We start from the raw sequence: 12772 nt of genomic DNA, 5'->3' as shown, positions 1-12772 counted from the left end.
GTGTACAGTGATCCTACTGAAACAGCACAGCTTCAATAAGGAAGGGTGAGGATTGCCCCCTATTGGCCAAATGCTGTTACCAGAACAATTCCCCCCCAAAAGGTCTATCCTAAGCAACCAATACATACAGAAGATATACTTTGAACAAATGTTATCATGTTATTGCAGAATTATTTATTCAAATAAATATGCAATGCATACATTTTTGTTTTTCCATATTATTATTATTTCACATAAATATTAAAACAGGATTTGTCCATGGTAGGGATGCCAAGGTTATAATGCTTTTTCTGTTTCGTCTAACCAACACAATATTACTTTCCTGATCCACTGTTCTAAACACTGTTTTCTGTCAGGGGTGACAATAGTGATACTCCAATTTATAATTTTCTGTGCTAACCCACTTTACTTTATAACGCTATATATACTGTGTGTATATCTAAATAATTTAACTTTATTGTGCCAGCTTGCAAGTCAAGAATTCACACCTCATATTAATAATAATCATAGTTATTAATATAGAATATTGAACATATATTATTTACAATCTCAAAAATGTACTGTGTGTGTCAGAGCTTAGGTTAAATTGTGAAAACTTATCTTGAAATATATAAAACTTTAGGGTTTAGACAAATATTTAGCAGATATAGAATAAAATTAATCTACTATGCTTTTTAGTTGTCTAAACACAAATGAACAACGCTACTCTAAGTTCTGATGAAAATCGAAAGGGAAACAGTCATGCAAGGTTATTACAGTGAATCATCCAAACATCTAATATTAAATGTCATTCTGTACAAGGAGATCATTCAGATTGTTTAGAAATTAAAATGATAGTTCACCCGCCCCAAATCAAAGTTTGTCAGATGTTTTCATAACTCCAAAAAAGGTGAGCCATATTCCGCACTCGCTATATATACTGCATTAGGAGAACTCTAGAAACAACAAAATCCATATGGAGTGGTAGACAACAAATGGTATGGAATAGAGACTACACTAATCTTCAATTTCTATAACCAGACCATTATTGAAATATGAAAAAGTCTCACAAAAACTTGGATGATTTGGGGGTAAACTATCCCTTTAAGTGCTGAGCAAGAAACAAGCATACAGATCCAAAGATAGTTCATTCTCAATTACATTTAGACTTATAGAAAAGGATACACTAAGATTAGTTGTAGCATAATGTCAAAAGTACACAGCATTGCTATCTCTATGTATTTCCATGGTGACTCACACCGTCAGGTGTCTCACGATGGCTTGTCACCTTCTTTCTTCAGGCGGCTGCGGAGGAAAACAACAACAACACAATATTAATGTCAGTGCAATAGCTCATCAATAAACCAAGATCCTAATTTCGTCGAGGGATTGAAGACTTCTCAATAAATACATAAATGAAAGCGCTGTGGTTCAGCTAAACTGTTGTTGTTGGTTGTTTTTCGAGGTGGTAATCACCTCACCTGTAGTAATCCTCCTGCCCGGGCAGAGGCCCCCCATGTTGTAGGTGGTGGTGTCCATGCAGCCACTGCTGCTCCATGGCCAACCTCTGCAGCTCTGCTGACTGGGCGTGCATGGCCTGGAGCTGGTGGGCTGCAGACATCTGAGGGATGGGGCCCTGAAGCTCACGGGGGTACCCTGCTCCTGCAACAGCGGCATAGGCTGTTTGGATGTTGATCAAGGGACACACAACCTCAGAGTGAGTCTCAGCCAATTCACAATAACACAGAAATATAGACTAAATACAGTGAACTGAATGTGTGCGTTCCCATATAAAACAGTGAAGGTTGAGGTTCCTCACCAAACAGTGGGTGTCGCAGCATGTCATGGTCGTGGGGCAGGTCGTTGAGCAGAGGGTTGGGGATGGGGCCTCCGGGGAAGGGGAAGCGGGCCAGGCGGGGCCCTGGAGCCAGGGGATCCAGAGGGTGGGGGCCATTACCTGGGTGACAGTAACACACATCATCTAATGAAGCAGGAGAACAAACAGTATATCAATTAACACATATCACACACATCAGTTAACATAGGGCAGGGGGGTGAACAATACACGCATACCAACTGATAACTACACTGGTAGACAGATACAGTAATAGTGAGGAGAAGCATCGTCTCTAAACAATAAATAAGACTACTAAACAACATTAAATAAGAATGTTTTATTTTATTTTAATGAAGATAGCTACCATGTAGCAGAGATTGGTCCTTAGGCTTCACTCACCATAGATGTGGAACAACTATTACCACTTAATTCTGTTTTTTTTATTTATTTTTTAAAATCGGAACTAAACAGAACTAAAACAATACTCAATTTGTGAATATGCAGCACACATATGTACACACATATGAAGATGAAACAAAAACAAAAAAAAAACAAGTGCCCTTACCCTCACCTTGGTTGAGAGGGTCCTGCTGGTGCAGGTGCAGGTGTGAGTGGATGTGGGAGTGCTGGTGGTGATGCGGCGTCACGTTCAGCATCTGCAGCCTGGCGGCCGGGTCATTCGCCACAGACGCCATCCTCTCTGCGTGGAGCCTCTCGGCAGTCAGCCGCTCAGCGTAGCTCAGCTCCGGACGCATCTGGGGCCCGGCCAGGGCCAGCGCTTGTCTCTCCCTCTCCAGGTGGTTCTGCATGGCCGGGTGGAAGTGGCCAAAGGGGTGGTGGGGCGGCCCAGCGATGTGGGGCAGGGCCAGGGCTCCATGTCGGGCAAAGTGCTCCATGGGGTTGGCTGATGGATGCATGGTCTCCATTTCCGGGGGTTTGACCTCAAAGCCGGGCTTCATCCTCTCGCGGAGCTCCCTCTCTCGGAGGTTACGGAGCTCCCTCTCTCGCATGCTGGGGTCGGCGGCGTACAGGCCGGGCATGTGGTAGGCCAGCAGGGGGTCCCCGGGGGACAGGGACACGAAGAAGGGGTGGTTGCGGTTGGTGGGGGACATGACGTGGGGTCGGGCGTACTCACTAAGGGTGCGCAGGGCCGGGGTGTCGGGGCCGATGTAAGGGGGGACGGCCGCCACGCTGGTGGGGGGCTGCTCGAAGGAGGAACGCATGTGGACCTGGCCGATCATCTGGACATCACTCATACGGCTGTCGTGGGACGAGCTGGACGCTCTCTGGAAGAGGGAACATTAAGGTGGTTAAAATTTGCGAGAAAACAATGTATAGAGCCCTACAGACATCATTAACTGATTACATTGTTTTACTATGTAATAATATCATTGCTGAGATAGGAGATGGTAAGACATGTCAGTTTCAAAAAGGAAATGATAGGCTCTGCTCCTTCATGTATAGCTCAGTGCCAAAGCAGTGAGCACAATATGCTCTATCAAATCCCTTGGAAGAAGAAACACAGAAATCAGACAGGCAGAGGCTGGGGGGAGGATCAGAAAACAGCAAGCATAGCGAGTAACAGCAGCGCGGCAGCAAGAGACACCAGCGCATGCGTGCGCCTGACATTGAGGAAGCATGCGTAGAATTGGTCGACTTAAATAGACTGCATGTAAATAAGAGTGCGAATCCAACTGGTGCAATATCCACTGATGCCACCACACTCGGGTTTCCCTTCTGAACGGGCCACAATTTATTCATGTGAAAGAAAACAAACAAGGAATAGAGGGAAGACCACAGCATATTACTCACAGCATTTTTCTCTTCCTGCCTCTCTCGTTCCCTCTCCCGCTCTCTCTCCCTGTCCTTCTCCCTCTCCCTCTCTCGGGCGTTGTGTTCAGCCTCTCTCTTGGATCTCTCCACAGCCTCCTCTCTCTTCTTGGCCAGCTTGGATGAGGCCAGAGGGGTGAAGAACAGGTCTGTTCTGGAACACGAGTTGTAGCCACGATCCAGGTGTTTGATAAACCTGAAAAGAAAAACAATGGTGTATCAAAACAGCATATTTAGAAATCACACAACATTACGTTTGAGAATGTAGCAAACTCAGATGAACAACATCTGTTATACATCGAGAAACACAACACCATAAGATGGTCAACAATATGGCCACAATTAAATCTGTAAAGGAGATCTATTCTATAAGACCATCATGAGCGATGTCATGCAGTAAGTACCGTGCTGATTGGCTGGCGTGGCTGGCGATGTCGACAACCGAAGGTTCTGGCGACGGACTTCTAGGTGGAGGGGGCGGGCTCTCAGGCTCACACTCATCCAATGGCTCTTCTTTAATCTGGACATGTGACCCTCCCATGCCAATGGGGTTTCCGGGCGAGGGTCGCAGGGGCATGGAGGTGAAGGAGGGCTGGAGACCAGGGACTGGACCCATGGTAGAGGGAGCAGAGGGGACAGGGTGCAAGGCCGAGGGGCCAGAGGAGGGCAGGGTGGAGTGGGAGTGACTGCCTCTGCCATGGAGGTTCTGCAGCTGAGTGAGCACGGGAGGTTGGGGTGGGAGTCCCTGCTGCATGGGTAGGGACTGGGGCATGAGCTGGAGGGGGGGTGGAGGGGCACCGGGAGGGTGCTGGTTGGGCAGGGAGTTGAGGGGCTTCAGTGCTGGCGGTGGGGGCAGGTTGGACGGCATCTGGGGGAAAGGGGGAGCAGAGGAGAGGTGCAGTGGCTGCTGCTTGTGCGATGGTGGGATGGGTGTGGTTGGGGGTGGTTTGATTTGGGGCCCAGAAGTAAGGGGGATCGCCTGGGAGAAAGGAGGTTCCCTGGGTATGTGAGGAGGGGGTCGCTGGGGGCGGGGGCCCTGGGTGGGAGCACCATGGAGGGGCAGGGTGGGAGGAAGAGAGCCAGGTGGAGGAAGAGGACCCTGGAACACAGGAGATGGAGGATGAAGGGCCTGTCCCAGTGGTGGAGGGAGGGGTGATGGGCCAGAGATGGGGTGTGAGGAGGGGGGTGGGGGTTGGCTGTGTGTTGGGCCTGATTCATAGCCAGCTGACTGACCAGCCTGAGCAGGCTGGGGGGGCTCTGGGGAGTGGGGTACCTGGGCCTGTACCTGGCCAGGCTCTGCAGAGGGAGAGGTGCCCCGGGGGGGCAGGAATGTGGTCGAGACTGCAGCCTGCACTAGAGGAACAGTCGGTGCGGTCTGTGTTACAGCCAGGGCAGCAGCAGCAGGGGCACTGATGGTCTCTGCTGCCGCCTGGTGGGCACCCTGGGGCTGCTGGACAGAGGAGTCGGAGTCACTCTCATTGCCCTCGTTTCCCTGGTGAGGGCTGGGGATGCTGGGGGAGGAGGAGCGGTTGTCCTGGTCGATGTCTTTGGTGTCGCTGCTGCCGTCGTCTTGGGCACTGCGGCTGTCTGAGCAGCTCTCCTCCTCCACCTCCCCCCCCTCAGGCTCAGCCTCTCCATCGCCCTCTGACCGGCACTCCACCTGTTCACCCTGAGAGGAATGACACACGGTTAGAATTGTCGATGAGGGGAGTTAATGTTACATGAAAAGAGGCAGTGGATAGTTCCAGGCACACCCAACAATGTAGCTCAGCGCAGGAAGATAAGACATTAACTGAAGAATAATGAGGAAACAAAAGCATTTCTGAGAGCTGGTTTTGTACATTTTTGCTTCTCACTGATCTTGAACCTGTTCGCGGTCATCGCCTCGCTACCGTCTTAGTCTCCGTCTCACCTGCTGTGTTTTCGTCCTTTTAGTTGCTGTTCTCTCAGGCTCCTCTGGGTCCTGGGCTGCACTCTCCCTGGAACGTTTAGTACTCTTTGGTAGGGGCACCTCTTCCTTGATCTTCTGTTGGATGGAAGGAATAGAATTCGGTTATTCAATTCAGTTCTACGGTGTACGTACAACACAGTCAAAAGTCTTCGGACAAAGAGGAAGCTCTGGTCTGAATAGCAGATATACAACTAGACATTTGTTAAGATATGCAGTGTACTTTCAATTCACAAATGCGCCATTACAGTGAATACATATATCCCTGACTTAAAAAAGAAAAGATTAAAAAAAGAACATGTACCTTGCCAGGCTTCTTTGTGGAGTCAGTCTTGTCTGAGCCGGAGCTTCTGGATGTGTTGGAGGTGGAGCTAGCTCCACTGGGTGCAGGAGACGGATGGCTACTGGACTGCTGGTCTTCACTGGTAGGGGAGCCTGTCCGCCTCTTGTGGCCACTTCTTAGTGAAGACAACTGGAGAGAGATACAACGGAGTAAGTACTGAAAGAGAGAATGATTGTAACGGTACTGACAGACAAATTAATGAGGGTGGCAGGGGAGGTATCCACTAGACGGTGCTAAGATGGGAGGCTCTCAGCCTTACCGGTGCTCTGCTGCGTCGCGTCCTCATGCCGTGCTTCCCGTTGCCCTCCTCTTCCTCTTTGACAGGTTTGAACATGAAGGGAGGGTCAGCAGGCTTGGGGCCGGGCGGCAGGCGGCCATGTTTGTTGTAGAAGGTCCGACAGGTGGTACACAAGAGGATGTTATCTCTGCCGCCGTGCTGCCAGTCCTTAGAGGCTGAAATTAAGGCCCAGTGCAGTCAAAAAACGGGAATTTCCTGTGTGTGTGTGTGTGTGTGTGTGTGTGTGTATGTATGTATATACACTGCTCAAAAAAATAAAGGGAACACTTAAACAACACAATGTAACTCCAAGTCAATCACACTTCTGTGAAATCAAACTGTCCACTTAGGAAGCAACACTGATTGACAATACAGTTCACATGCTGTTGTGCAAATGGAATAGACAACAGGTGGAAATTATAGGCAATTAGCAAGACACCCCCAATAAAGGAGTGGTTCTGCAGGTCGTGACCACAGACCACTTCTCAGTTCCTATGCTTCCTGGCTGATGTTTTAGTCACTTTTGAATGCTGGCGGTGCTTTCACTCTAGTGGTAGCATGAGACGGAGTCTACAACCCACACAAGTGGCTCAGGTAGTGCAGCTCATCCAGGATGGCACATCAATGCGAGCTGTGGCAAGAAGGTTTGCTGTGTCTGTCAGCGTAGTGTCCAGAGCATGGATGCGCTACCAGGAGACAGGCCAGTACATCAGGAGACGTGGAAGAGGCCGTAGGAGGGCAACAACCCAGCAGCAGGACCGCTATCTCCGCCTTTGTGCAAGGAGGAGCACTGACAGAGCCCTGCAAAATGACCTCCAGCAGGCCACAAATGTGCATGTGTCTGCTCAAACGGTCAGAAACAGACTCCATGAGGGTGGTATGAGGGCCTGACATCCACAGGTGGGGGTTGTGCTTACAGCCCAACACCGTGCAGGACGTTTGGCATTTGCCAGAGAACACCAAGATTGGCAAATTCACCACTGGTGCCCTGTGCTTTTCACAGATAAAAGCAGGTTCACACTGAGCACGTGTGACAGAGTCTGGAGACGCCGTGGAGAACGTTCTGCTGCCTGCAACATCCTCCAGCATGACCGGTTTGGCGGTGAGTCAGTCATGGTGTGGGGTGGCATTTCTTTGGGGGGCCACACAGCCCTCCATGTGCTCGCCAGAGGTAGCCTGACTGCCATTAGGTACCGAGATGAGATCCTCAGACCCCTTGTGAGACCATATGCTGGTGCGGTTGTCCCTGGGTTCCTCCTAATGCAAGACAATGCTAGACCTCATGTGGCTGGAGTGTGTCAGCAGTTCCTGCAAGAGGAAGGCATTGATGCTATGGACTGGCCCGCCCGTTCCCCAGACCTGAATCCAATTGAGCACACCTGGGACATCATGTCTCGCTCCATCCACCACAGACTGTCTAGGAGTTGGCGGATGCTTTAGTCCAGGTCTGGGAGGAGATCCCTCAGGAGACCATCCGTCACCTCATCAGGAGCATGCCCAGGCATTGTAGGGAGGTCATACAGGCACGTGGAGGCCACACACACTACTGAGCATCATTTTGACTTGTTTTAAGGAAATTACATCAAAGTTGGATCAGCCTGTAGTGTGGTTTTCCACTTTAATTTTGAGTGTGACTACAAATCCAGACCTCCATGGGTTGATAAATTTGATTTCCATTGATAATTTCTGTGTGATGTTGTCAGCACATTCAACTATGTAAAGAAAAAAGTATTTAATAAGAATATTTCATTCATTCAGATCTAAGATGTGTTATTTTAGTGTTCCCTTTATTTTTTTTGAGCAGTGTATATATATTTCCACACTATGAGGTTGGAATAATACTGTGAAATTGTGGAAATTATGATAATGCCTTTTCGTATACATTTTTGCCTGTTTTGGTGGGATGGAGTTTTAGCCTGCCTGGTGATACGATTTCATACTGAGATCAAAACAGCTGCATTGGACCTTTAAAAAATTTAATTTAATTTAATCAACGGTATTGATCCCGAAAGGAGAAATTGGATTTGGCAGCTACATAGTACACAGACACACAATGCATAAGAACCCATTGACCTGAGCACTGGTGGCTGGTGGAGCAAGTATGATACATGACATCAATGCAAGCTAATATAATCAATGGGGGAATAACATTGTTGTGTTCTCTGAAGAGAAATGGAGAGAGTTCAGCTGTACTCACTGGTAGTAGCACAGTGTCCACAGGTGCCCTGCTCGCTGTCTTCACTGTCCAGATCGTCCTCACTGGCCGAACTCACGTCCACTGCAGGAGAGAGAAGAGATCAGATTAAAGACTATACCCACTCCTATTCATTTCGATCTTATTGTGTTGTCTACAGTTACTGGACTAGAAAATAGACTAACGGCCTGCCATAAAATCAGCTAAATCTAAGCACTCACATGATTGGGCCCGGGAGGGGGTATTCACAGTGGCAAGGGCGGCGCGAGTCTTGGCCTTGCGTGAGGATGGCTGTCTACGGTGCTGACGGTAGGGCCGGGTGCCTGCAGCCTCGGGCGTTTTTTTCCAGTGGTAGTAGAATGTGATCAACTCACCCTGCCAACAACACAACACGCATGATTTTGAGGAGGGGCACAGATTGCAGATTCCAATGAAGATACTGACTGCATCTCAAACAGTTAGGTCTGTTGATTGTGTGTATAGTTATGTCCAATTATATCTGTCCGTTATGTCTAGACAGACATGAGAGGCAGTATGATAGTAAAATATATTACACCCGGTGTTTTCATTTACCGTCTTCTTGTTAGGCAGCAGCTCTTTGCGAATCCTGAAGAAATGTTTACCGTACTGTCTCAAACCTTTGATAAACCGCTTCTGTTGATTGTAAAAAGATTGTTGTGGAAGCAAAACAAAGTCAACATAGTTCCCAAACATTTGTCTTGTGCAATATACCATGCAGTGTAAACGTGTTTCGTAATGTTGCACTGTTGTCTATGTTATACAATGGCCATAATTCATATTGAACATGCATAGCATTGTTGCTTGGAGTAACCCGATGCAACCACAGAACAGCCCTAACAGCACATAGGGCCATATACTGTCTTGAAATTTGAGCGCTTAAATCAAATATCTGCGCTGACATCAAGGACTGATTTATGCAAAAGCCTGAGCTGCAACGCTCATCTCAACTCTAAATCGGGTCCATAGTGTCTAAAGTTAAACATTGTCTTTGCACCTGAAGTAAGCATGGTGCAAGCTGCCTTACCACGTCATCTTCTGACCAACATTTCTCAATAAGTTTGGGCACGGGTTTCTTCACTAGGCGCTGCAGAGCTTTAGCCGCGTCATAGCGGCTGGCGTGTAACTGTAAAGGGAGACAAAGGAACACAGAGCTCCTGAGAAGGGTTACAGATCTTATTCGTAGCAATATATTGTTCACACAATTGTACACAGGATATTTTTTTTCCATTTTTTTTTATCTACCATATTTTTCGGAAAAACCACAAATTACATTTAAAAAGAAAAAGGAGAAAAAATGAAGTAAAACAGGTGAAAATTAAATGATCTTATTGTTCCATTTCATATTCCCATTTAGATGCAGCAAAGTTATCCTGCTGACCATGTTTAAAGCGTTGAGTGTGGTATCGTCACGAGAGGCCGCCAAACAACCATCCTCTGTGGATCCTCCATCACACATTCCTGCAAACGCTGCCATGCTCCTTCAATCAGGAAGAGGCAGGAAATATAAATAAATTAGGAGGGCTGTGCAGACAAAAATGAAAAGCATTGTACACTACAGACCCCTACAGAAGTGTTTTTAAATGACATTATCTTTAACAATAATGACCTGACAGGCTAGCTCGAAGAACTCTCAAGTCTTTGGACTAAATGACAACTAAAAACCAGCAGCAGTCACACTTTCTTGATATGCTCACCAATCTGAAAAAATGATGTTCTTTCTGCACACAACTTCATGACCATAGTAATGCACATCCCTCTCACCACCAGTGTTATGCAACGCTGACAGACACCACGGTTTTGAATGCATCCCACCAGTCTTTAAATCCGGCAGGAATCGTATGCACCATTCATCACACAAGAGATACAGTATGAGTGTAGCCTGGTCCCAGACCCATTTGTGCTGTATAGCCAACAACAACAAGAGTTGGATATACAGCAAAAACAGATCTGGGACCAGGCTAAATTGAGTGCTGCTGAGTTGACACTAACCTGGCAGCTCTGAGGTACATGAGGAGGTCACAATCATTGACCCCTGGCATCCACACCAACTCTTCATTCTCTGTCTGGGTCTGCACACCAAGCACAGGGCGTGATTGCAGCTCAGGGAGCTTGGCCTGCATACACACAAATAATACAGACAGGTACCATGTTATTCTCACCGTCACAGACAGTTTATTACAATGATATGACTTTTGCACCATGTAACTCACAAATACGGGCAAATATATGACAGGTTATGACCGTGAGTTTATGATGACACACTGTATGAATCAAGTAGCTCACAGATTTTGCAACAGAGATGGTCAAAGACATAGCGGTACTGCTAAGGTCTCGTATGGGCAATACAGACTAGACAGAGTGACATCCTGCCTACAGGGGTTTGTTGGACTATTACCTGATGACTTGATCCCACTCTGATCTCCCCCTGTGTGCTGTTCAGGCTCCTGGAAATAGGGATAATTCAGTTATAACATAAGTTACATATAGCATTACATTGTTATATTATTACGTTATTGTAGATTTCATTACATTAACTAGCCTTTATTGTATAATATTTGCAACTGATAATATGAACAGAAAGGAACCAAGATAAATATTTTTTGGACAATGCAATGCAAGAAACACAAGTCTTTTTATTTGCTGTTGCATCAAGTCAACTTGACACAATTTCATCAACTGTATTATTAATCAAGTAAACACTGTAAGGCCAGTAGGTAGCCCAGCGGCTAAGGAGTTGGCGCATTAGCTGGTTGCTGGTTTGAAGCCCGGGCCGGGCACTGGAAATAAAGGGCGGATTTGATCTGGCAACTGGAGAGCTGCTGGGTTCAGTTTAATAACAACAATCCTCTATGGTTGGGCCCTTAACCCCACAACATGCTCTTCATCCAGGGGTGCTACACTGCAGCTTGATCCTGTGCTCTTCTCAACTGTGTGCAATCAAATTTATGTTGTCTGGTGTAACATATGGATAATAAGGTTGTATTGGATTTTAATGTTTATTGCTATTCAATTCATGTTCTGTTCTAAAACGGAAAGAAAACTAGGTCTACTGCTAGATACCTCCCTTTTTATGACATACTAATGCATGTGTTGTTTATCTGCAACAGTGATTATGCATATTTAACACAAATCACAGGGCAAATATGCTATATGAATAGTGGCAATATTTTAATCCCTATTCTAAAAATCAGAATATTACCGTTTTAAAATTGCATTTCAATTGGGCAGTGCTTTCCTTTAATCCCGCCCATCCATCAGTAAGAGCCAATCTGAGTGCGGGTATTACGTTCCCGCCTCCAAGCATTACATAAACGAGACTCGTCTCGAGGCCCTTGCAAACATATCAATCACACATTGACATCTTTTTACAAATTGTCAACAAGCATTTATTGCTTTCGAGCGTATAACGCATATTTTAGATTTTAAATAAATCAACCTCATGTCGTCAACGCGTCTATTTACGTGGCACGACAAGTCTCGCAAAATGGAGTATTGATATAACCTAGCTACATACTCTTTTCCAATGTGTAGCTAGCCACCCATATTTACAGGGAGCAGAAAATCGACAGAAACCACAGCAACTCTGTCACAGTTGATTTGACACATACCGGTATGACACTAAAGTCCAAAATTCACTAACGTAATAATATATTTTGTCCGTACGGTAGCTAGCTTGTTAGCTTTTAAATAGATTAGGCTAACAACTCCATCGCGACAATTGCAATTCCCAAGTATGTCATAAAAATGGCAATGTAAACATTACAATACAAGATGTTCGCGTCCAAAAACATATATTTAACGAGGCAACTCGAATACCTTCTCGGACTGAACAAGTCATCCATGTCGGAGGCTTGTGTCGTTTTTATGTTGACACTGCCAGCGTAGTGGTCGATACAAACTATGCAATTCCTCTATTTCATAGCTACTACTCAAAATGGAGGCTACGAGGAGTCGATTTTATTCCTACCACTAAGCTGTGCAATGACCTCAGCCCCCACACGCAGCCTTCAAAGTTCCTTTCTCTGTAGACATAACTGAGCATGTGCCGCGGTCCCTAATACGATCATCCACTTGATGTCCACAGAGCCGTGCCCCTTTTAGAGCAACGACGCAAAAAAAAAATACAGAAGATCAAACGTATAAAATATAATTCAGAATTCCAGGAAGATTGTAGAAAACGAGAAAACTGATTAGGTTACATGACAACTGTCCTTACCAAAAACAATTAGCTATAACTAAATTCAAGATTAACATTCACCCATCACACTTATTATAATATGCTTGACAAGCAAACATTTATTTACACATCCCGCTGAGAATAAATGACCAAAGAATTGCAAATG

The 12772-nt window shown here is 46.2% G+C and overlaps 1 protein-coding gene across 8 annotated transcripts; it reads right to left on the bottom strand.

Moving 5' to 3' along the window:
* Window positions 1-154: 154 nt before the first annotated feature.
* On the bottom strand, window positions 155-12474 carry LOC139370910 (arginine-glutamic acid dipeptide (RE) repeats b). Of its 8 annotated transcripts, none has more exons than XM_071110793.1 (17): window positions 12246-12474; window positions 10825-10873; window positions 10419-10543; window positions 9808-9907; window positions 9454-9552; window positions 8982-9062; window positions 8630-8783; window positions 8412-8492; window positions 6197-6390; window positions 5899-6066; window positions 5559-5672; window positions 4051-5315; window positions 3629-3842; window positions 2382-3102; window positions 1799-1960; window positions 1456-1659; window positions 155-1284 (listed from the first exon to the last, which is right to left on the bottom strand). In XM_071110793.1, the coding sequence occupies exons 1-16, from the start codon at window positions 12269-12271 to the stop codon at window positions 1457-1459; spliced, it is 3756 nt and encodes a 1251-aa protein (XP_070966894.1). In that variant the 5' UTR covers window positions 12272-12474; the 3' UTR covers window positions 155-1284; window position 1456. The 8 variants fall into 8 exon arrangements, with proteins under 8 accessions (XP_070966894.1, XP_070966889.1, XP_070966892.1 ...); XM_071110788.1 differs by having other exon boundaries at window positions 1461-1659; XM_071110791.1 differs by having other exon boundaries at window positions 1461-1659; window positions 1799-1936.
* Between the last annotated feature and the right edge of the window lie 298 nt (window positions 12475-12772).

This window comes from Oncorhynchus clarkii, chromosome 17, assembly GCF_045791955.1.
Source record: "Oncorhynchus clarkii lewisi isolate Uvic-CL-2024 chromosome 17, UVic_Ocla_1.0, whole genome shotgun sequence".
NCBI lineage: Eukaryota > Metazoa > Chordata > Actinopteri > Salmoniformes > Salmonidae > Oncorhynchus > Oncorhynchus clarkii.
Note: the sequence above shows the minus strand (reverse complement) of the source record. Positions and strands in the feature narration are given on the sequence as shown.